Source organism: Scleropages formosus, chromosome 4 (assembly GCF_900964775.1).
Source record: "Scleropages formosus chromosome 4, fSclFor1.1, whole genome shotgun sequence".
NCBI lineage: Eukaryota > Metazoa > Chordata > Actinopteri > Osteoglossiformes > Osteoglossidae > Scleropages > Scleropages formosus.
In genome coordinates, this window is record NC_041809.1 from 13,086,702 (window position 1) to 13,112,414 (window position 25,713).

At 45.5% G+C, this 25,713-nt stretch overlaps 1 protein-coding gene across 1 annotated transcript in view; it reads left to right on the forward strand.

Moving 5' to 3' along the window:
* The first annotated feature begins 535 nt into the window (after positions 1-535).
* The window catches only part of LOC108932852 (coiled-coil domain-containing protein 6-like), a 29,678-nt gene continuing 4,500 nt past the window's right edge, over positions 536-25,713 (forward strand). Inside the window, exons 1-7 of the mRNA XM_029251400.1 lie at positions 536-888; positions 13,807-13,956; positions 18,759-18,887; positions 19,940-20,043; positions 20,269-20,429; positions 21,834-21,990; positions 24,476-24,576. Of these exons, the coding sequence (XP_029107233.1) occupies positions 592-888; positions 13,807-13,956; positions 18,759-18,887; positions 19,940-20,043; positions 20,269-20,429; positions 21,834-21,990; positions 24,476-24,576 (1,099 nt within the window). The 5' untranslated portion in view covers positions 536-591. The remainder of the gene's footprint in view (positions 889-13,806; positions 13,957-18,758; positions 18,888-19,939; positions 20,044-20,268; positions 20,430-21,833; positions 21,991-24,475; positions 24,577-25,713) is intronic.

Consider the following 25,713-nt stretch of genomic DNA (forward strand, 5'->3'; position numbering starts at 1 on the left):
CTTCCCTACATTTCCTATCAGTGCAACACTATCCAACCACTTTTTCCAATTTACCTCTTTTTTACTTACATTTTCTGTATTATAATACTATTTATACTCTCGTGTTTGTATACTCTGTAAATATTTATTTATGCTGTGTAATTCAGTGTCAGCTGTTTGTAAATATACTGGAAGCACTATAACCACAGCAAATTCCTTATGCACGTCAGTACACTGGCCAATAAAACTCATTCTGATTCTGATACAATGTAAAAAATGATATGCGAAATATTATTAACTGAAGAAATTAACAAATTTTAAACATGAAAACATCAAAGGAATATTCTGTATTTTTGCGCAGTTTATGCTTTTCGCCTTACGGTGGCACTGCTCTCAAATCAGGTGAGCTGTTTTGCACATTTACACGTTTTGCGCCGTGCTGTTTGCGTGCGTGAGTGCGTAGTTCTGTCGCACGTCGACCGCACTCCCCTCCCCCCCAGCTCCATTCGCCCTGTCCTGTTCCACCCCACCCCTCCCCTCCCCTCCCCTCCCCGTCCCGTCTCACTCGCCCGCGGCGGTTGCTCACGCCGCTGCCAATCCGTCACCTGCGTCATGGCGGACAGCGCGAGTGAGAGCGACACAGACGGCGCGAGTAGCGCCATGACGGCTGCCCCGCCACCACCAAACCCCTCCTGCTTCTCCGTAGCGACTGTAGCTGCAGCCGCCGGGCCGACCTCCGGCAAGCCGGGGGTGGTCATCTCTCCGTTCCGCCTGGAGGAGCTCACAAACCGGTTGGCCTCGCTGCAGCAGGAGAACAAGGTGCTCAAGATCGAGCTGGAGACGTTCAAGTTGAAGTGCAAAGCGCTGCAGGAGGAGAACCGGGACCTGCGCAAAGCCAGCGTCACCATCGTGAGTAGGGCGACCGGCGCGCGGGTGGCGGGAGCAGGGCTGAGGGCGCGAGCACGGGTTGGGTGGTTCGCCTGCTCTTCTGACCGCTAAATCTGCGTCCCGCTACGGGTGTACAACAACCGGTTCTGCAGCCGGACAGGGGGACAGATTCAGAGTTCGCTGCGTGCGTTGCTTCTCTCGTAAACGGGATCACTCGAATCCAATTAAAATGTGTTGTCCTCGTCGTTGTTTTCAGACGTGCCACTTGTCTTGTGCACTACCACTAGGCCTCACCTGGAGGGCAGGACCGCCTGGAGCACCAGCCGTGTCCCCGCCGGGCGTGACGAACTCCAGTGTGACCCTGCCGGTGCTTTATTATACAGACAGTATGTGTGTACATTGCTCTGTTCTCTGATGGGTGATTGTGCACTGTAACACTGTAGCTCATCTTCGATAAGCCGGTTTCATTGAAAAATACTACGCCCATCCATTCATTGGATGTCATTTTTGAGAAAAGCATGCCGTGTGCTAAATGAGTAAATGTAAATAATATTAGTTAGTTGGTGTCCAAAATACTTGTCCACTCATTCACTGAAAGCCATCACACATCATTGAAACTCCATGAATTTTATAAAAACAGTATACTTTGATGGTCATAATCATGGCCTTTCAACTGGTGTAGTTTTGTTTTTGTCATTTTAATTCATATCAAACATTCTGTATTGTAAGTGGACACTGCCCAATACTTGTCACAAATATGCTGAGTTATGCTGGTGTCATAATTTTATTCTTCGCTGTGTCTTTATTTTGGTGTTTAGTGATATTAGGTACAGCTTTGTGGGTCAGACAATGCATTACAGTTTTCCCATACGAAACAATGGTACTTTGACTCCTGCATAACTGTTACCCAGACAGTGATTTCATTGAACAAATTAGGTTTGTTAATTGTGGGAAATTTTAACTTTTTTCAAACCATACAACTAAACTCGGATGTAAAAAGAAATTGTCGGTAAAAAAAAGGCAACAGGTAGCTCAGGTGTTAGAGCTGTCACCTTGCAGTATATGTACCCAGATCTTGCTGCAGTACCCTTGAGGAAAGTTCGTACCCTAAATTACCCCAGTAATACTTGCCCAGCTGGATAAATGGGCAATAATTGTGTGTAGCGTAGTGTACAAACCTAGCATGGTAAGTTGATTTGGAGAAAAAAAATCAACTAAATGAATGAAAAAATACAAATAATTGATGATTTTCTTGTGGATCTTTTGTCTTACGTTTACATTTTTTCATTTAGTGGATGTTTTTCTCCAAAGCGAAGTACATCTCAGCGAAAATACAATTTGTGCATTACATTAGGAGAAAGAGACGTAGTTGCAGACGTGATTCTTAAGTAAACCTAGTTTGTTTCTTTCCACTTGATGCACCGATGTTCATCGCTCGAGTAGATGCATAAAACATAGGATAGATGAATCCTGATAACCTTACTACAAATTTCTATTTTTTTAAGGTACACAAACATTTACATGCAATACAGGAGTAGCAGCTGTGTAAAGGCTTATCTGGGGTGATCATAAAGTTACGGTGCATGAACATTTACACCATACATGAGCTAGAGAGATCTTGGGCGAAGTGAGTCTGGAAAAGGTGAGTTTTCAGACCTTTCTTGAATGTAGATAGAGTTTCAGCAGTTCTGAGTGAGAGGAGGAAATTATTCCACCACAACAGAGCCAGAAACGAGAACCTCCGCGCTTTACCTTTGGTGCATGGGACCACCAAGCAGGGCTTGAGACAAAAAAATCAATTAAGGAGCCATTGGCTCCTATGAGGGGAAAAAGGTGCCAAATTTATTTTTTTTTAAGTTCCACATAAGAATGAACTGGTAAATGTGAAGCAACCAGCGCTGGGTCTTCACTGCAGAAGGTGTTCGTATGGCACAGCCTAACTCCATACCGATGGCTTTCAACTCACGCTTGCTTTTGGGGCTAAAATTGTATGCTGCAGTACAGGTCGCTAAAACTCTGAACACTTTATATGAACTTTTTATTAAGTAAATATATGACTTTAATGTGTTGTATTCTTCACTAGCCTTGCTTCTGTATGAAATGTCTCTTATAAATGTTGTTAATGTGGCCTTACACTGCCATTGGTCAACGGAAGTTGGTTTTAGGAAGTAAGCCGCCATCGATCTCCCTCCGGACAAACACTAAACAGCCCTTAAATGTGATCAGATTTTATAACTTAATGTCACAAGGTCATGTGAGATGATTACTTAAGTCTGCTAGTTTTGCAAACATCTGATTTTACTATGTTAAGAAACATTTAAAATTGTGTGGCTCTGTTAAGCGGTCATGCAGTATATTCCATCAATTCTGCATTCCTAAAACTTGTCATAATTATTTGTAATTACTTAACAGCTATGTATATGCTTTTGGTTATGGAAAATCAGATAGCGTTGATCTTTTTCCAGTTGCACAATAGCTCCCTGTGACCTACAGCTTTTACATTATCTGTTGAGTTAGTTTGGTTCCTGGGAATTTGCCTTTTCTCTATAATGTAAAACTTGAACATTTTGAAAATCTCAATGTATTCGTGTCAAGTTTGTTAGCCAATCAAGTGAAACGTATGAATAGTCTCAAGAATGTACATTTGTTGTTCATTATTTGTTTACAATATTGGTCTGGTCTATAAAACATTTCAAGAAATCTTTGTTTGGCCTTTAGGAAATGTTTATGAATGACCAGCAATCACCTGTAGCTGTTAGCAGTATCATTAAAATATGCCTTTGTCTGCATTTACTATCTAAGAAGGAAACTGTGCTGTCCTAGCTGTCTGACTCATTTTTCAGTGAGTATTGTATTTTTCAGGCCTGGTAGCTTGTTGGGTAGGATCCCACTGTTTTTGTATTAGCCTGAGTGAAGGTACTTTCGCTGAATTGGTGTATTTAGAACACCTTGCTGTACTAACTTGTAAAACAGTTTGCTATTGCATTGGATGAAGTTGTCTAAGTAAAATAAATTTTAGCTATTCAGAAATGGGGTTGAAGTCAGGCAGATTATTTTTTAAATTCTTGTATTCCCTGAGTCAAAGAGGGGATCTGTATCATGTAGTACCAAAGCAGCACATAAATGCCACACAAAATGTTATTTTCAGGTAACATTTTTTGAACACGGTATGCAGAAGGGATAAAGACTTTTGAAGTTTAGATATGATATTTAGATAATATATTGATGGCGCCGCGAACGGCTGCCTCGGTGTGGAGCTCCGCAGTTGTTTTACTGTTTTTGTTAGTTTGCCCTGTCTTTAGTTACATTCCTACAATCAGTTTTACCAGGGAAGAACTGCTGAACATTCGGCAGTACACACCACCCAATATTTTACCGGTTTTTGATTATTCTGACGTTTTGCTGGACATTGTAGTCGGAGGTGCAGCGGTGCTGCTCAAGCGCTCCAAGACGCGCAAGCGTGGAAAGCGAGCTGGCGCGCTAGTCAAGCTCCGAAAGCGCGGCTTTAGAACAGCGCTGCCTAATATCCATCTGGCGAACCTCCGCTCCTTACCCAACAAAATGGATGAACTTTTCCTCCTGTCCCAAAGAAACAAGGACTTTTTAAATTCTGCTGCTCTGTGTTTCACGGAAACCTGGCTGAATGAAGCCATCCTGGACAGCATGCTACATCTGCCGGGCTTCCAGTTGTTCAGAGCAGATCGCAACGTGGAATCAGCGGGGAAATCACGTGGCGGTGGGACATGCTTCTACATCAACGAAAGGTGGTGTACAGATGTAACAGCGTTGAAGAAGATGTGCTGCCCCAACCTGGAAGCGCTCTTCATCAACTGCAAGCCTTTCTACTCGCCGCGGGAGTTTTCCTCATTCATTCTCGTAAAGTGTTTACATTCCACCGCAAGCGTGCGTGAACGCAGCGCTGCAACAGCTGGGCGACCAGATCACAGACACAGAGCAACAACATCCGGACTCTGTTATAATCATTCTCGGGGACTTTAATAAAGCAAATCTCTCCCGTGAGCTGCCAAAATATAGACAACACGTTACATGTCCTACCAGAGACAGTAATATACTGGACCACTGCTACACCACAATAAAGGATGCATATTACTCTGTCCCACGGGCAGTTTTGGGGCTCTCTGATCACTGCCTGGTTCATCTTATACCGACCTACAGGCAGAAACTGAAATCAGCTAAACCTGTAATAAGGACTGTTAAAATATGGACTGAGGAAGCAGAACAGGACTAACAAGCCTGCTTTGAGTGCACTGATTGGAGTGTTTTTGAGGCTGCTGCTAGCGATCTGGATGAGCTCACAGACTCTGTAACATCATATATTGGCTTCTGCGAGGATATGTGCATCCCTACCAGGACTCGTTTAACATACAACAATGACAAACCGTGGTTCACTGCAAAACTCAGACAGCTTCGTCAGGCCAAAGAAGATGCCTACAAGAATGGGGACAGAGTCTTGTATAAACAGGCCAAAAACACACTGGCAAAGGAGATCAGAGTGGCTAAGAGAAACTACTCTGAAAAGCTGAAGAAATAGTTTTCAGCCAACGATCCTGCATCAGTGTGGAAAGGCCTGAAAGACATCACCAATTACAAGACACCATCCCCCAGCACCGTGTCAACTCAACAACTGGCCGACAATTTGAATGAGTTTTATTGCAGGTTTGAAAAACCCTGTCTCACACCCCACACCCATTCAGACCCTCTCCCCACCCATCAATTAACACCTCCAGTAACCCCCACCTTCCCCCCTCCTGCACCTTTGATCTGTGAAGAGGAGGTGTGTCGGATCTTCCGCAAACAGAAGACAAGGAAAGCACCAGGCCCAGACGGTGTCTCACCGGCCTGCCTAAAAACCTGTGCTGACCAGCTGGCCCCTATCTTCACAAAGGTCTTCAACAGATCACTGGAGATGTGCGAAGTTCCTTCCTGCTTCAAACGCTCCACCATCATCCCCATTCCGAAGAAACCCAAAATCACAGGACTTAATGACTACAGACCTGTCGCCTTAACGTTTGTGGTCATGAAGTCACTTGAAAGACTGGTGTTGGCCTACCTGAAGGACATCACTGGACCCTTGCTGGACCCCCTGCAGTTTGCTTACCGAGCAAACAGGTCTGCGGGTGATGCAGTCAACATGGGACTGCACTACATCCTGCAACATCTGGACAAACCAAGGACTTATGCGAGAATCCTGTTCGTGGACTTCAGCTCAGCCTTCAACACCATCATCCCACACCTCCTCCTGTCCAAATTAACCCAACTCTCTGTGCCCACCTCCATCTGTCGGTGGATCACCAACTTCCTGACAGACAGGCAGCAGCTAGTGAGGCTGGGAAAATTCTCATCCAATACTCGCACAGTCAGTACTGGCGCCCCCCAGGGATGTGTGCTCTCCCCACTGCTCTTCTCCCTGTACACCAACGACTGCACCGCTAAAGATCCCTCTGTCAAGCTCCTGAAGTTCGCAGACGACACCACACTCATCGGCCTCATCCGGGATGGTGACGAGTCTGCTTACAGACAGGAGGTCAAATAGCTGGCTGTCTGGTGCAGTCATAACAACCTGGAGCTGAACACGCTCAAAACAGTGGAGATGATCGTAGACTTTAGGAGAAACACCTCAGCATTATCCCCATTCACCATCATGAACAGCATTGTGGCAACAATGGAGTCATTCAGGTTCCTGGGCACCACCATCTCACAGGACCTGAAGTGGGAGTTCCACATAGACTCCATTGTGAAGAAGGCCCAGCAGAGGTTGTACTTCCTTCACCAGCAGAGAAAGTTCAACCTGCCACAGGAGCTACTAATGCAATTCTACTCTGCAGTCATCCAGTCTGTCCTCTGCACCTCTATAACTGCCTGGTTCGACTCAGCTACGAAATCAGACATCAGAAGACTACAGCAGATAGTTCGGACTGCTGGAAGAATCATCGGCACATCCCCCCCAGCTCTCAGAGAACTGCACTCGTCCAGAGTCAGTAAAAGGGCGAGCAAAATCATTCTAGACCCCTCACATCCAGGCCACTTCCTCTTTGAACCTTTGTCATCTGGCCGGCGCTACAGAGTACTGAGCACCAGGACAGCCAGGCACAAGAAAAGTTTCTTTCCTCAGGCCATCTACCTCATGAACAGCTAAATCCCCCCCAGAGAATAAACCAGTGCAATCCACAACGCTATTTATAACTGTTTATCACATTATATCTCTTACTCACACTCCCTTGCATTTGTATCTAGTGACTATTTTTGTATATTGGGTACTTTATATTTTTATATATTTTTTTATCCTTTATTCACATATTCTATCTTCTCATGTGTCTTGTCACTGTCATTCTGTCTGTGCTGTGGAAGTTCCTGTCACCAAGACAAATTCCTTGTATGTGTGAACATACTTAGCAATAAAGCTTGTTCTGATTCTGATGACATCAGTTTCTCTTTCATCTCAACTGTTTGTGTTTGGTGAGCTTAAGTTTTAAGTATCTGTATGTCATATCAAATGCTGATGATGTCCATCCATCCATCTTCCTCCGCTTTTATCCGGGGCCGGGTCGCGGGGGCAGCAGTCCGAGCAGAGTACTCCAGACTTCCCTCTCCCCGCACACCTCCTCCAGTTCCTCTGGGGGAACCCCAAGGCGTTCCCAGGCCAGCCGGGAGACATAGTCTCTCCAACGTGTCCTGGGTCTGCCCCGAGGCCTCCTCCCAGCGGGACAAGCCCGGAACACCTCCCCAGGGAGGCGTCCATGAGGCATCCGGAACAGATGCCCGAGCCACCTCAACTGGCTCCTCTCGATGCGGAGGAGCAGCGGCTCTACTCCGAGCTCCTCCCGGGTGACTGAGCTCCTCACCCTATCCCTAAGGGTGCGCCCAGCCACTCTGCGGAGGAAACTCATTTCTGCCGCTTGTATCCGCGATCTCATTCTTTCGCTCATGATCCAGAGTTCATGACCATAGGTGAGGGTAGGAACGTAGATCGACCGGTAAATTGAGAGCTTCGCCTTACGACTCAGCTCCCTCTTCACCACAACAGACCGGTACAATGACCGCATTACTGCGGACGCCGCACCGATCCGCCTGTCAACCTGCCGCTCCATTTTTCCCTCACTCGTGAACAAAACCCCGAGATACTTAAACTCCTCCACTTGAGGGAGCAACTCCCCCCTAACCCGGAGGGGGCAATCCACCTTTTTCCGACTGAGAACCATGGCCTCGGATTTGGAGGTGCTGATTCTCATCCCCGCCGCTTCGCGCTCGGCTGCAAACCTCCCCAGTGCACGCTGCAAGTCTTGACCTGATGAAGCCAACAGGACCACATCGTCCGCAAAAAGCAGAGACGAGATCTCGCGGCCACCAGAACAGACACCCTCCGTTCCCTGACTGCGCCTAGAAATTCTGTCCATAAAGATAATGAACAGAATCGGTGACAAAGGGCAGCCCTGGCGGAGTCCAACATGCACCGGGAACAGGTCTGACTTACTTCCGGCAATGCGAACCAAGCTCCTACTCTGGTCATACAGGGAACGAACAGCCCGTAGCAACGAGCCCCGAACCCCATAATCCCGAAGTACCCCCCACAGGATGCCACGAGGGACACGGTCGAATGCCTTCTCCAGGTCCACAAAACACATATGGACTGGTTGGGCAAACTCCCACGAACCCTCCAGCACCCTAGTGAGTGTATAGAGCTGGTCCAGTGTTCCACGGCCAGGGCGAAAACCGCATTGCTCCTCCTGAATCCGAGGTTCGACTATCGGTCGGATTCTCCTTTCCAGTACCCTGGCATAGACTTTCCCAGGGAGGCTAAGGAGTGTGATCCCCCTGTAGTTGGAACACAATCTCCGGTCCCCCTTCTTAAAAAGAGGGACCACCACCCCGGTCTGCCAGTCCAGAGGCACCGTTCCCGAACTCCACGCGATGCTGCAGAGGCGTGTCAGCCAAGACAGCCCCACAACATCCAGAGACTTGAGAAACTCGGGGCGGATCTCATCCACCCCCGGAGCCTTGCCACCGAGGAGTTTTTTGACTACCTCAGCAACTTCAGCCAGGGTAATGGACGAGTCCCCCTCCAAGTCCCCAGCCTCAGCTTCCTCTACGGAAGGCGTGTCGGAGGGATTGAGGAGATCCTCAAAGTACTCCTTCCACTGCCCGAGAACATCCTCAGCTGAGGTCATCAGCGCACCACTTCCACTGTAAACAGTGTTCGTGGAACACCGCTTCCCCCCTCTGAGTCGCCGGACGGTTTGCCAGAATCTCTTTGAGGCCGACCGAAAGTCTTCCTCCATGGCCTCACCGAACTCCTCCCAAGCCCGAGTTTTTGCCGCGGCGACTGCCAGAGCCGCGCTCCGTTTGGCCCGTCGGTACCTGTCAGCTGCTTCAGGAGTCCCATGAGCCAACCAGGCCCAATAGAACTCCTCCTTCAGCTTGACGGCATCCCTTACTTCCGGTGTCCACCACCGTGTTCGGGGATTGCTGCCGCGACAGGCGCCGGAGACCTTATGGCCGCAGCTCCGAACCGCCGCACCGACAATGGAGGAGCGGAACATAGTCCATTCGGACTCAATGTCCCCAGTCTCCCTCGGGACCTGGTTGAAGCTCTGTCGGAGGTGGGAGTTGAAGACCTCTCTGACAGGGGCCTCCGCCAAACGTTCCCAACAGACCCTCACTATGCGTTTGGGCCTGCCAGGTCTGTCCAGCTTTTTCCCCCGCCATCGAATCCAACTCACCACCAGGTGGTGATCAGTTGATAGCTCAGCCCCTCTCTTCACCCGAGTGTCCAAGACATATGGCCGAAGGTCAGAAGAAACGACTACAAAGTCGATCATCGACCTCCGACCTAGGGTGTCCTGGTGCCAAGTGCACTGGTGGACACCCTTATGCATGAACATGGTGTTCGTTATGGATAAACCGCGACTAGCACAGAAATCCAATAACAACTCACCGCTCGGGTTCAGATCAGGGAGGCCGTTCCTCCCAATCACGCCCCTCCAGGTATCACTGTCGCTGCCCACGTGGGTGTTAAAGTCCCCCAGTAGAACGACAGAGTCCCCAATGGGAGCGCTTTCCAGCACGCCCCCCAGGGACTCTGAAAAGGCCGGGTACTCTACACTGCCGCTAGGCGCATAAGAACAAACGACAGTGAGAGACCGTTCCCTGACCCGAAGGCGTAGGGAGATGACCCTCTCATTCACCGGGGTAGACTCCAACACATGGCGGCTGAACTGGGGGGCTATTAATAAGCCCACACCAGCCCGCCGCCTCTCACCTTGGGCAACGCCAGAATAGTGGAGAGTCCACCCTCGATCGAGTAGAGTGGTTCCAGAACCCAAGCTGTGGGTGGAAGTGAGCCCGACTATATCTAGACGGTATCTCTCAACTTCCCGCACCAGCTCAGGCTCCTTCCCCGCCAGTGAGGTGACATTCCAAGTCCCAAAAACCAGAGTTGGCGCCCGAGGTTTGGGTCGGCCGGGCACTCGGCCCCGACCACCGCCCAAATCACAATGCACCGGCCCCTTACGGTTTCTCCGGCAGGTGGTGAGCCCACCGAAGAGCGGCTCCACGTCATGGCTTTGGGCTGAGCCCGGCCAGGCCCCGTGGGCATAGACCTGGCCACCAGGCGCTCGCATGCGAGCCCCCCCCCCAGGCCTGGCTCCAGGGTGGGGCCCCGGTGACCCCATACCGGGCGGGGTAAACGGACGCCTTGATTTTTCCTTCATAAGGGGTTTTTGAACCGCGCTTTGTCTCGTCTGTCATCCAGGACCTGTCTGCCATGGGAGACCCTACCAGGGGCATGTAGCCCCAGACAACATAGCTCCTGGACTCATTCAGGCACTCAAACCCCTCCACCACGATAAGGTGGCGGTTCACGGAGGAGGCTGATGATGTCCCTTTGTTTATTGTGTAATTCATGATAAATAGTTTCAAGTTTCAAGTTTGCCATAGGTACAAGTACCATGAAATTTTTCTTGAATGCTTCTTCACAGACTATGAATAAAAACAGTAGATAATACTGCACAGAACAAAACAATAACAGTGACGATGAGTAATGCTAATAACAAATAACGGTGACAATAATAACAATAGATAATAGTAGACAGCCAGAGAACTCAAAACATGAGAATGCTTAAAGTGACAGTGTAATGTGCCAGTGTGCTTGGAAGGAGCACTCCAACTCTAGTTACAAAAGGCGGCACATTAGTGAGTGTTGTGTACTCTTACAGAAGTGCTGTTCCTGTACCTAGCAGTGTGGGTTCGAATAGACCTGAGCCGCTTTCCACACGGCAGAAAAGAGAAAAGTGCCTGCGCGGGGTGACTGTGATCTTTCATGATGCGCATCATCTTTCTGAGGCAACATGTGGTGTAGGTGTCCTGGACTGCTGGTAGCTGTGTGCCGATGAGAGCTGCCATACCAGGATGTAATACACCCTGTGAGGATGGACTCCACAGCACACCTGTAGAAAGTGGTGAGGACTGTAGTGGACATCCTGGCTTTCTTCAGACGCCTGAGGAAGTGGAGACATTTATGGGTCTTTTTGATGGTTGATGCTGTGTGCTCAGTCCATGTGAGTTTAACAGTGAGGGTGGCCCCTAGGAGTTTGAAGCTGTTGACCCTCTCTACATACAATGTCCCCTCCTATGTAGATGGGTGCCTGAACTGTATCCTATTTCCTGAAGTCAATCACCAGCTCCTTAGTTTTACTGACAGTTAGAGACAGGTTGTTGTCCTGGCACCACTCTGCCAGGAGCCTCACCTCCTCTCTGTAGGCCGTCTCATCGTTGTTGGTGATTTGACCCACAATGGTGCTATCGTCAGCAAGCTTTATGATTGTGTTGGAGCTGTGACTGGCCACACAGTCATGTATGAACAAGGAATACAGCACCGGGCTCAGGATGCTTCCCTGTGGAGTGGCAGTGTTGAGGGTCAGTGGGGAATAGGTATTCCTGCCAGTCTGCACAGGCTGGAGTCTGTTGGTGAGGAAATCCAAGATCCAGTTGCACAATGTGGTATTTAGTCCCAGGCCTATTAGTTTGTGGATCAGCTTGGTTGGGATGACAGTGTTAAATGCCAAGCTATAGTCCACAAATATAGCCTTGCATAGCAGTTTTTATTGTCCAGGTGAGCCAGAGTGGTGTGAAGTGTGTGCGATATGGCGTCTTCAGTGGATCTGTTGTGGCAGTTGGCAAACTGCAGTGGGTCTAAAGTGTCTGGGATGGTGTTCTTAATGTGTCCCAGCACCAGCCTCTCAAAGCATTTCATTGCAGTGGGGGTCAGTGCCAATGGGCAATAGTCATTAAGGCAGCTCACTTTGTTTTTCTTAGGAACGGGGATAATGGTGGTGTTTTTGAAACAGGTGGGTACAGGTGAGCTTTTTAAGCAGGTTAAATATCTCCGTGAAGACAGCAGCCAGTTGCTCACTGCATGTTTTTAAAACTCGCCCTGAAATTCCGTGTGGACCAGCAGCTTTCCGAATGTTGACTCGGCTAAAAGATTTTCTCACTTGTGCCACAGAGACGGTGAAACTGGAGTCAGGCAGCGCTGCGGGAGCTCGTACTCGGGGGGGGGGCTTTGTCTACAAGTTCGAAACGTACGTAAAACGCGTTCAGTTTGTCATGGAGAGACGCAGCAGCACCTTTCAATGTCCGCGTCTGTGGTTTATAATCTGTTAAAGTTTGGGTTTCCTGCCACAACCTACGTTCATCTTGAGTGCAGTTAAACTCTGATTCTACCTTCCTGCTGTATTCCCGTTTCGTGCTGGCGATGGCTTTGCGGACGTCACACTTCTTATACGCATCCGTGTCTCCGGACTGAAATGTGCAGGTGCGCTCACGGATCTTATTTTGGATTTCAGCGGTAATCCACGGTTTTTGGTTAGGGAATGAGCAAACTGTTTTATGGGGTATGCAGACACTTACACAGTACCGGATGAAGTTCGTGACCACTGTGGCATACTCATCCAGATTGGAAGGTGAGTTTCTGAACATGTCCCAGTCCACAGAGTCAAAGCAGTCCTGGAGCCTTTCCTCTGCTTCTGGAGTTCAGCACTGCACAGTATGTGTCACAGGCTCCTCTCGCTTCAGTTTCTGCTTGTAGACTGGGAGCAGCAGAATTGAGGCATGATCTGACTGCCCAAGGTGCGGACGCAGTAGGGAGCGGTACGCGCCTTTGTGAGAAGTGTAGCAGTGGTTGGGGGTGATTGAGCCTCTGGTGGGGCAGGAGATGTGCTGATGGTATTTTGGGTATGCATTCCTGAAGTCTGCTTGGTTAAAGTCCCCAGAGATAATGAACAGGCCATCTAAGTGCTTGTTCTCGTACTTAGTGACGACATGGTACAGTTCATTCAGAGCGCTGTGTGTTTTCCCTTGGGGTGGGATGTAATCTACGGCCATGAGGACAGCCGAGAACCCCCTGGGTAGGTAGAACGGTCGGCATTTGATCAGTAGGTATTAAAGGTCTGGAGTGCAGTTCTGTGAAATCACTTCCACATTCATTCACCATGCGTCGTTAAGAAAACATACGCCGCCTCCTCTTTTTTCCCCCGATGAATCAGTCCGATCTGCGCGGTAAATTGAGAAGCCCTTCGGCTGGCAATTAATTGATAAATGACCTGATATACTAAAGTGACAGGCTTGGGGTGTATGAGTTGGTGACTCCATTCCTAGAAGTTCAGCAGCATTAAGGGCTACTAGTAAATTTATTACTCCAGAATGTAGTGAGGTTACCTCATAGTCTCCTACCCATGTGAGGAATGATTTCCCAGGCTCCTCATACACTCTTCTGTATAGATTACAATGCTAATTGTGACGTTCATTCCGCTGAAAGAGGGAAGAAATCAGAATTTCTGAGTTCATTGATGTAATTTTTTATCACTTTAATGTTAGTTTTTTTATTTTTGTTGACATTTTCTAACATTTTTCTTTGCTTTTCAGCAAGCAAGAGCAGAACAAGAGGAGGAGTTCATTAGCAACACTTTGTTCAAGAAGATTCAGGCACTTCAGAAGGAAAAGGAAACCCTAGCAGTCAATTATGAAAAGGAGGAAGAATTTCTCACAAATGAACTCTCACGGAAACTTATGCAAGTAAGTATCGGTAAATAATTCCTGCAAAAGTTTTTTTTGAATCCCTTACTTACTCAGTTAAATATTCAAAGTTTTCTACTTTGTTGTTTAGTATGAAACTATGGGTTCTTTTTGGATAATCAATATGTTAATAAATTAAAGAGAGCTTGTTTGTTACAAATTTTTATCATACTGCACATTTTATTCTTCCTGGATCGGGGCCTTGGCATGGCAGAAGGGCTTGCGTGATCTAGGGATCTCCAGAGCTATGTCGTCGGGAGCATTATGCTCCTGGTAGGGTCTCCCAAGGCTAACAGGTCTGGAGTGAAGATCCAGACTAACACGATCCAAAAACCTCCATGAAATATGGAAACAGAAAAACGTTTACCCTGCCCGGAATAGGGTCACCGGGACCTACTGGTAGCCCGGCCGGGCTCAGCCCGAAAAGGCATCGTGGGAGGCTGTGTGGGCCCACCACCTGCAAGGTCCAGCATGGGGGTCCAGTGCTATGTATACCTGGCGGTGGGCAGGGTGGCGCATGGCGTCATGGCCCCTCGCAACGAAAACTGGCTCTTAGCACGTGGAATGTAACCTCACTGGGGGGGAAGGAGCTGGAAATGGTACAGGAGGCTGAGAGATACCAACTAGATATAGTTGGGCTTACTTCCACTCACAGTGTTGGCTCTGGAACCAAACTCCTCGATAAGGGGTGGTCCCTCTCCTACTCAGGAGGTGCACAAGGTGAGAGGCGCCGGGCGGGTGTGGGGATACTCACAAGTCCCCGGTTGGCTGCCATACAGTTGGAGTTTGCCCCGGTGGGCGAGAGGATCCCCTCAATGTGACTTAGGGTCGCAGAGAGGAAAACTTTGTTGTATGTGCTTATGCACCAAACAGCAGTTCAGAGTATTCGGCCTTCTTGGAGAAGGTGGGAGAGGTTCTGGACAGGGCCCCACCTACAGACTCCATTGTCCTGCTGGGGGACTTCAATGCTCACTTTGGCAATGACTGGGAAATTTGGTGGGGGGGTGATTGGGAAGAACGGCCTGCCCGATCTGAACCCGAATGGTGAAATGTTATTGGAATTCTGTGCTAGTCATGGTTTGTCCATAACAAACACCATGTTCGAACACAAGGATGCTCATAAGTGTACTTGGTACCAGAGCTCCTTGGGCCAAAGGTCAATGATGGACTTTGTAGTCATTTCTTCTGACTTGAGGCCACATGTTTTAGACACTTGGGTGAAGAGAGGTGCTGAGCTTTCAACTGATCACCATCTAGTGGTGAGTTGGATCAGATGGCAAGGAAAACTGATGGACAGACCCGGTAGGCCCAGACGTTTAACGAGGGTGTGCTGGGAGCGACTGTCAGAGGACCTTGTCCGGAATGATTTTAACTTACACCTCCGGGAGAGCTTCTCCCATGTCCCGGAGGAGGTAGGGGACATGGTGCCTGAATGGACCCTGTTCAAAACCTCCATTGTGGAAGCAGCCAGGCACAGCTGTGGCCAAAAGCTTGTTGGTGCCAGCCAGGGCGGCAACCCGAGAACCTGCTGGTGGACACTGGTGGTGAGGGAAGCCGTCAAGCTGAAGAAGGAGGCCTTTAGGACCTGGTTGGCTCTGGGGACTCCTGACTCAGCAGACAGGTACTGGCAGGCGAAAAAGGCAGCAGCGGCTGCAGTTGCAGAAGCAAAATCCCGGGCATGGGAGGAGTTTGGAGAGGCTATGGAAAATGACTATCGGTCAGCTTCAAAGAGGTTCTGGAGAACCATCCAGCAGCTCAGAAGGGGTTGGAGGAGTTTCGCTCAGGCTGTGTTTAGCAGGAGTGGAGAAACTCTGACCTCTGATGAGGACATTGTCAGGAGGTGGAAGGAGCACTTTGAAGAACTCTTAAACCCGAGTGATATGCCTCCCTTACAGGAGTCAGGGCCAGAGGCTTTCGGGCTGTCAGAGTCCATTTCCCTGGTGGAAGTCACTGAGGTAGTTGGTAAACTCCACAGTGGCAAAGCACCGGGGGTGGATGAGATTCGCTCGGAACTGCTTAAGGCCCTGGATGTTGCAGGGCTGACATGGTTGACATGCCTCTGCAATGTTGCATGGACCTTGGGGACAGTGCCCTTGGATTGGCAAACTGGGGTGGTGGTCCCTATCTTTAAGAAAGGAGACCGGAGAGTGTGTGCTAACTATCGGGGCATCACACTTCTCAGCCTCCCTGTGAAAGTCTATGCCGGGGTGCTGGAGAGGAGGCTCCGGCCGATAGTTGAACTTCAGATTGAAGAGGAACAATGCGGATTCTGCCCTGGCCGTGGAACAGTGGACCAGCTTTTTACCCTCTCACAGATCATTGAAGGGGCATGGGAATTTGCTAATCCAGTCTACATGTGTTTTGTGGACATGGAGAAGGCCTATGACCGTGTTCCCTGGGAAATTCTGTGGGAGGTATGGGGTACCAGTGCCACTACTGCGGGCCATTCGGTCCTTGTACATACGGAGCGAAAGCTGTGTCCGCATACTCGGCATTAAGTCAGGCCTGTTCAGTGTGGGTGTTGGACTCTGTCAAAGTTGTGCTTTGTCTCTACTCGTGTTTGTGGTTTTCATGGACAGGATATCAAGGCGCAGTCGAGGTCAGGAGGGCATTCTGTGTGGGAGTCGGAAGGTGACATCTCTGCTTTTTGCAGATCATGTTGTCCTTTTGGCACCGTCACATGGCTGCCTCCAGCATGCACTGGAACGGTTTGCAGCCGAGTGTGAAGCGGTGGGGATGAGGATCAGCACCTCAAAGTCTGAGTCCATGGTTTTCTCATGGAAAAGGATGGTATGCCCCCTTCAGGTAAGGGGAGAGTTTTTGCCCCAGGTGGAGGAGTTCAAGTATCTTGGGGTCTTGTTCACGAGTGAGGGAAGAAGGGAGCGTGAGATCGGCCACAGTCTGGGAGCAGCGGCAGCAGTAATGCCGTCGCTGTACCGGTCTGTAATGGTGAAGGGGGAGCTGAGCCATAAGGCGAAGCTCTCCGTTTACCGGTCGATCTATGTCCCTACCCTCACCTATGGTCATCAACTCTGTGTGATGACCGAAAGAATAAGATCGCGGATACAAGCGGCCGAAATGAGTTTTCTCCGTAGGGTGCTGGGACTCACTCTCTGTGACAGGGTGAGGAGTTCGGACATCCGGGAGGAGCTCAGAGTAGAGCTGCTAATCCTTCACATTGAGAGGAGCCAGTTGAGGTGGTTCGGGCATCTGATAAGGATGCCCCCCTGGATGCCTCCCTTTGGAGGTATACCAGGCACAGCCAACTGGGACGAGGCCCCAAGGTCGGCCCAGGACCCGCTGGAGGGATTATATTTCACAGTTGGCCTGGGAACGGCTGGGGATCCCCCAGGTTGAGCTGGAGGAAGTTGTGGGGGACAGGGGCAGCTGGGCCTCTCTGCTCTCCCTGCTGCCACTGTGACCCTTTTAGAACAAGCGGGACAGAAGATGGATGGATGGATTTTACTTTTAGAATTTCTGGGGGAAAAGTGTGAACTGGAATAAGATATTTTGATTATGGACAAATGTTTATAAATTTCAGTTTTTAGGTGAAGTGCGATGACACATCTAGGATCGTCATTAACGTGACCTGCAAATTTAGTGGAAAAAGCTCTTTGTATTCATTAGATTGAGGGAAGAGAAAAGGGCTGTCAAAAGCGTCTTCCCACACAGTTCTGCAAACAGTGAATTTCTGATGGCTGTGGAACATATACCCTCACGCATTGAAATTGCAGAATATGCTATGAATATCCTACCCACTGATCGCTGTTATCCTGTACACATCGGAAGGAGGGATTAGATAAGTAGATACAGTGGCCGTTCAGCTAGGCAGTGTATATTTCTGCATTGACATGGAGATTTTCCTGCTGGCTTTCAGCCTTTAAGGCCCTGCAACTTGTACAGGGGTTCCTTTTTAGATATGCTGTGAAAGAACACTCTTCTTGGTAAAAATTTTGATATTAAAATTCTTGACTCCATATTGTTGTCAGTTGCTTAAGATCCATGGACCTGCATTGTCGCCAAGTTTGGACAGATGATGTTCTGTCCCATCATGTTCATGATTGAGATGAAGGGGCAGCAAGTGGAATATCTTTGAGCCATTGTCTTAGAATTAATGGATTAGTTTTAAATCCTGAGGGGCTTAGAACCACCGCTAAATTTGGCACAGATCCAACTTAGTTTTCTCGGTTTGTTTTTCTGTAAAAGTGCCATTAAGCTGATATCAGTTTATGACAGCTACATAGAGTGCTGCCAGAAACTTCTGTTCCCATCTTACACGCGCACACACACACACACGTTGTCTGAAACCGCTTGTCCCATCTCTCCTTACTGTGAAAGAAGTGTCCATTGTTGCTATGATTGACTTCACCCCTAGATTGTCCTTTTTCCTTCAACTTCCCAAAGCATTGAAGACAATACTCTTTGTATGATGAGTTCAAAATGTGATGACCTCAGTGTCATAATTTGTCATTCTTAATGAGAGTGTTTTGGTCCAGTTTCCATCTTTGTTTTCCTGACATCTATAGTGTCTTTAAGTGTCCTCTGGTACCACAGTTATCAGTGTCCTTTTTTGATGTCCAGCTTTCATATTAATATGGCATTATAGAAAATATCGTTGCTTGAATAATTCTAATTTTCATTCTTGTGTACATCAGCACAGCTGAGGACCTTTTCCAGATCTTTCACTGTAGCCCTGCCAAGTGCTGGTCTTTGCCCTATCTCTTGACTGCTTTTGTTGATTATTGATCCGTTTGCTCTTGTGTAATATGTTTTTAACTTTATTTCAATTCCTTTTGCTCTAGTTGCAACATGAAAAAGCAGAGCTGGAACAACATTTAGAACAAGAGCAAGAGTTTCAGGTGAACAAGTTAATGAAGAAGATCAAGAGGCTTGAAAATGACACAATATCAAAGCAGCTCACGCTGGAGCAGGTATTTTTATATGCACCAAAGGTGTAAAGGTGTTGTTCAACAGTGACGGCACAAAACGTGGCTTTTTCCACAGGTAAATGTTTTATGGATAGATGTTTTCTTCACCGGCTGCATAAATGCAGAGGGAGGTTTACACTGGGTTTATAAAGAGCAGCCGATTATTGTGGTGTACTTGGAGGGCGGCAAGCTGAGCAGCATGGTATGAGCCATCACTTTTCATCTGGTGGTTCCAGATTCATGTCCCCCGTTGCTGTAATACCCTTTAGCAAATTACTTAACACCGAACTGATACAGTAAAAAATTAACCTCTTGTGTAAATGGGTAACTGGTGTTGTTTGACTTAGTTTACAAACCTGGCATTGTAAGTTATGGACAAATGTGTCAGTTAAAGTAATAGTACTTGTCTATTCTTTATTAGAGAAGTTTTGAGTTTGGTGCGTCTTTTTTTCTTACATAAAATTAGGTTCTAGGCGATTATGTTAAAAGAAACAGGTATTAAGTTATTGTAAATATACCAGCCATTAAAAGATATGATATGATTTGGGTATGTTGTGCATTCAGATATGTATGTTTTATTTACTCAGTTAGCCTCTAATCTGTCTGTGTCTGCATGCACTTGTCTGGTATTTATTTTTTAATATTATTTATTAATTTATATACCTTTTTCCAAAGCAGGTTGCAATTTTGTGAGTTTCAATTTGTCTAATAAACTGTTTAGTATTTACCTGTTTCTACCACTGGGTCATTTTTATTGGATCAATTCAGAGTTAATAATTGTTGGATCAAGGGTATAATGACAAAAGTTGGGGTTTGAATCCGATTCTTTGATTCCAGAACAATGGGTCTGAAAGCTATGCAACTTGCTTGCCCCATTTGGTATTTTTATATCTGAAGATCAAACACTTGTGTTGATTTCTTCAAGAACCAAAAGCCTCTTGAGATTTTTTCTCTTTTTGTGTCTCTGTCTGGCTTCAAACATGCCACCTTTTGATGAATCTGGTGTAATAGTTTGTAATGTTACCAAAGAGTATCTCCTTGTGCTGTTTCTGTAGCTAAGGCGAGAGAAGATTGACCTGGAAAACACATTAGAACAAGAACAAGAAGCTCTGGTCAATCGACTCTGGAAGCGAATGGACAAGCTAGAGGCAGAGAAAAGGTTTATTAAAATCCAGACTGTCTGCATGATGCTTTAGTTGTTCAGTGAAACTCTTCAACTGTTCAACAACTGAAAATTCGCTAAATTGAAATGTCTGTCTTTCAACAAGTACACAGGTATTGAATATCTGCATAATGTTTTTTCTTCATATATGTTAATGTTGAATATATGCTTAACACGTTTTAAAAGTTTAAGGTAAAAATACAGGCTTCTGTAAAACTTCAGGATTCTCCAGGAGAAGCTGGACCAGCCTGTTTCTGCCCCGTCATCACCACGAGACATCTCCATGGAGATTGACTCACCAGAAAACATGATGCGCCACATCCGGTTCCTGAAGAATGAGGTTGAGAGGTTAAAGAAGAATCTGCGGACTGCTGAACTGCAGCGTGAGTGTCCATGTTCTCTACTTTTTTGTATCAAATTAAAAATAATCTTTAGTTACAGTAAAAACCTTTTTTTAAGAACCTTGAAATGCTGAATTTCTGTATCTGTGATTTTTATGTATCTCAGCACTTCTGTAGCTGAGGTCATTAAACTTTAATGTGATCAGTATTTCACTTAAAGCATTTGTATGGATGACACAGAATTACATGATTAATTTTTACAGGGATTTCAGGATCGACATAGCACATAAAACCAAAAAAACATGTAACTGGATTACTCGTTAAACCTTACAGAATATGGCACTGTAATATGGGAAACAATGAAAGGATATAATTCAGCTTACTGATTTAAAATAAGAATCTAAACAAATTTCAAAACCTATTATATACCAATGTACAACATACAATTCTATATCTAATAGTAATACCGTGAGAGTGTATGTGAAGTGTGAAAGAGGGAGATGTTGAGGGTATACTTGGAATCATAAGTGTTTGCCTGCTACATCAGTTCACTGCCTTTGGACATGTTTGTTATATTTAAGTTCTAACATTGCATTGGAATGGATGAATGGGATGTTGTCAGATATTCCCTTTCAGCTTCTTTTTGGTTATTAAGATATATTAGCACTGAGCCATGCACAAGGCACTTATGTGACATGTTCCTGAGGGGAAAAAACAGATGGAAAGAAAACAAGTTTCCAGACTTTTCAGTACACATGCTCAAAACCTGCCTCCCCAACAAGGCATTAATTTAACAAGTTTGATTATACATTCCAGAGGTAAAACAGACCTTGTTTTGGACATGTTGTGTGATGAGTCAGTATACTCCTACTGATTTAGAACACTTATTATTTTATACACTATACTGCTTGTGAATTGTAGAATCATTCAAGAGCCCTTAGCTGTTACCCAAAATTAATTTTTCAAGAACAAGGTTTCATTTAGGAATTTCAGATGCTATGAAGTAAAAACTCTTTGGCATCATCATATAAGATGGTAGGGCAGTTGTTGATCTTTAGTGGAAAGATGTTAAAACATTTTTAATTAATTTTCAGAACCTACCATTTTATGAGTGCCTGTTTTTCAATAAAAAGGATTTTCAAGTTTCTTACACAGTAGATTTGAGTAAAATTAGGACTCAAGCGTATATTAGGCTAAGCTGTCTCCTGAAGTACAACAGATGGAACTCTCCAAAGTGAATTATCTTGCTTTTGGCTATCACTAGAGGGTGCTACTACTATGGATTTCTTCTGCTCTGGAACTTGGAGAAAAATCTTTTACAGAACAAATTTTATCAGTACTTGATTAAATTCAGTAAAACATATATAACCAAATGTCAGTGGAAAATGCTGGAGGATGATCACAATAATGATGATGGCAGTGCCATCTCCTGTTCTGGTGTTTCAGACACCGAGAAACGGGCCCAGTATATCGAAGAGGAGCGCCACATGCGTGAGGAGAACATCCGCCTGCAGAGGAAACTGCAGCGGGAGATGGAGCGAAGGGAGGCACTTTGCCGTCAGCTGTCCGAGAGTGAATCCAGCCTTGAGATGGATGATGAGAGGTGCAAAACCACTGGGCCATCTGCATAGAGATCCAGTCTGCCCACATGCAGCGCAGCAGAGATAGTGCTGGAGGCACTACTTATGATGGCACACCTGAATCACTCGCCTCACACTGGCAGGACTGGGGTTGCAGAACATGCATATAATCAGCACTGACGAGCTGATTGTGGAACTTTGAGGATCACGAAAACTTGCAATACAGCTGTTAGGAATTATCATGGCCTTATTGATAGTTTCTTTAGGATTATTATGGTTTCTTTACCTACTGAAGGTTAATTAACTGCATTCTGCTATCTCTAAATTAACAACAGTATACATAAACACGTAATTTTGGATAAATTAGCTATATACACTGGGTCTTTATCTTTCACTCATTCAAGTTATGAATTTTGGATTTTACAAACATTTCTTTGGGTTATTTTTAATTGTATTTTCTTCCATCCTCAAAAATTTATTTGTTGCAGCATGAACATGACCTGTATTTCAGAGCACAGCCATTAGTTTGGACTACAATGTTGTCAGTAGTAGGAGTGTGGGACCAGACTAATTCAGCTTGCTTGTGTCTGGTGTTCTGAGTGTCAGTGATCCGTAACAAAATGGTGCTGTACGTAGTAATGAGATAAAAGTTTACACTGAATAAGGGTTTATGGAGAAAATGTATTTATTTTTAGTCTTTTTAAATTAGCTTTAATGTTGCTTGAAGTTGATAATGTTTAAAAGGCTTGCGATGTATTTATCACAACTATATGTTATTTTTAGAGGTTTTATCGAGTGCATATATTGAGGTACATCGCAATTGTTAAACTTTTATTGTGTAGGCAACAGAGAAAACAATGCGGCTGGATGTTAATGAACATTGTTCCTGGTTATGGAATGAATTCTTCTTATGACAATTAATATGAGGTTGTGGCTATTACATATGTTTTCAGTCATTTTAAAGCAAATTAATGTTATATTAAAATTAATTATTCAGGGTGTATCCTGCCTTGTGCACTGTTTCCCAGATATTTTCTGCACCACTATGACCTAATTAAAAGAGAATAAATAAGTCTTAGAGAATTTTTTTAATCCATTATGGCTTTATCTGTGTTTTTACTCAACATGGCCCTTGAATAAATTGTAGGACTTCTGTATTACTAAGCTTTTATTGATAGGAACATAGTGGTAAAAGGGACTTTGGATTTACTAACCAGTCAGTTTAGGAACAGACTTCTGGTCCCAATTGTTTGTAAGTTGAGGTCCCACTGTATACCATTTGTCAGTCATGCCAAAGTTAATTCTAATATCCTTCTTAAAAATGAATAATACTGCAATGTAGTGCACTACTTTAATACTTCACATTCGCACACATATACTCTGGACTTATTCAGAGCTACTGTTACCTTTTGCCATTAGGGGAAAATTTGTTTGGCAGTATTTCACCATCTTCCCACAAACTTACTCAGTGAGCATAAGAAAGTCGCCTAATAATCATAATATTTTTGATTGCTGTAAGCATGTTAATGGAAATGGTTAACACATTTCAGAGTCCATGGGAAAAGTGCTGTTCAGACAAACTGAGGTCTTCGGTGGTATTTTTTTATTATTTATTTATTTATTTATTTATTTTTTTTTTTTTAACAGGTACAGCTACTTACAGAAATGGAACATCATGCTACTGAGGGACCTTAGATGACTGTGCCTATCATTTGCTCAACATAACTTTGGTTCCTAAATGCTCACAGGGATCAGTCTTTGCCTGATCAGTCGTAAAACCCTCCAATTAGTGCAGATCAGTGTCACTTCAATAAAGTGCTAATCTGCTCATAAGGTCACCAATGGAAGTTGCTTGCAAACAATGAGAAAGTGAAATGTACAGCACAACCCCCCCCTTCTTTTTTTTTTTGTTTTGTTCAGGTAGATGCTGTTGGTTTAATGCAGTGATCATCACTTGTCAAATAGCATTTCCCTGCTATCTACACTGGACTCTGTACTCTGGAGTCTTTATGGCAGTACCTGGTAGAGCACTGATACTGTAATCTTGGTTGGGACATACTGCCAAGTTTCTCATACCAATCTGCCAACAAGGATTACAGGAAAATAATACACAAATATTCTGTGAAATTTTTAACCTTTCTGATAGTTAAATGCTTCATAATGTCTACACAGCCTGTGCTTTTATTTCACGTTTTTTTCCATTTGTGTTGTTGATATGTGGTTGATTTGTCTTTTAAAAAAAAATTTTGTGAAAGCAAAAAACCAACCATCTTATTTAATTAATGTTATTTAACAGTGTATCAGTGTGGTATCTGTTTATGAATTCATTCAGACCTTTTTCAACCCTCAAATACATTTCAAAGAGCTAAAATCTATGAAGCCTGATTGTCCTTTTAAGTTTTTACCAAGCTGTTGGGTTTCATTTTCAAGTTTCTTTGCCCCCTTAAAAACTATGCATTTGATTTAAACTGTGTTAAAATGCTTAATTTGGTTCCATTTGTTTTGAAGGTATTTCAACGAGATGTCTGCACAGGGCCTTCGTCCTCGAACTGTGTCGAGTCCAATACCATACACTCCATCCCCATCTTCAAGCAGGCCTATTTCACCTGGTATGCATTTTTACAAACTGAAGTGACCTTCTTTTATTGCTGAATGTCCTTAAAATCACCTGAGAGGTTTGTGGGAAGTTTTCTAATGTTATAAGATTGGGTGAATATTTTCTTCCATGTTAATTTTTGCTAGATATTATTCTGATTTTTGTGTCAGCATATTCTAGTTCAGGGTTAGTTTTTACAAATCTTTATATGTACAGGGTGTGGAAAATATAAAAGAAATACTAAACAATATATATGCGGTGGCGCAGTGGGTTGGCCTGCAGTCCTGCTCTATAGTGAGTCTGGGGTTCGAGTCCCGCTTGGGGTGCCTTGTGGCGGACTGGCGTCCCGTCCTGGGTGTGTCCCCTCCCCCTCCGGCCTTACGCCCTGTGTTACCGGGTAGGCTCCGGTTCCCCGTGACCCCGTATGGGACAAGCGGCTCCGAAAATGTGTGTGTGTGTGTATAATCAAGGCCCTAATAAGGATTAGGAGCACACTTTGCCTTTACAAGGTTGTCATACAAGTCTTGAGCTGTGTGTACTAGGATATTACACTATTTTTCAAGAAGAAATGCCTCCAGTTCTTTTTAAGAATTAAAGAGATTGAAAGCTACTTCACATTCTGTGCTCCAGAACTTCCATAAAAGTTCAGTGATGTTAGGATCTGGTTTAACTTTATCCTGGTGTTTGAACATATCATCCTGGAATATGGGAACATCATAAGGGAACAGTGTTTTCAGCATAGGGTAAAATTACCTCATATTTTTTGGCCATTACACATCTATGAAGACCAATCTTCAGACCTGTTGACTCCCAAGAAATGGCTGCCTATACTATTACTGATCCCCTACCATGTTTAACAGGGGGCAACAGGCTTTGTGGGCTGAAGGCATCCTTTGGCTTTAGGCACTGGCCTTGGATACAGGCAGTTTCCGAATGGCAGCCCTACCATAAATCTCAGCTTTATGGCGCTCACGACATACAGTTTTTGTTAATACTGGGTCACAGAGGTGCTTCAATTCAGTGGTAATTTTTGAAGCTGTGCTTTTTGTGGCATTTAGTAACTATGCTGTGGAGTGTCTGTCTATTCTTGTCTGTGAGCTTGTCCTCTTTGTTGATGCAGTTTGTCCATGTTTAGCATATGGTGTCATGA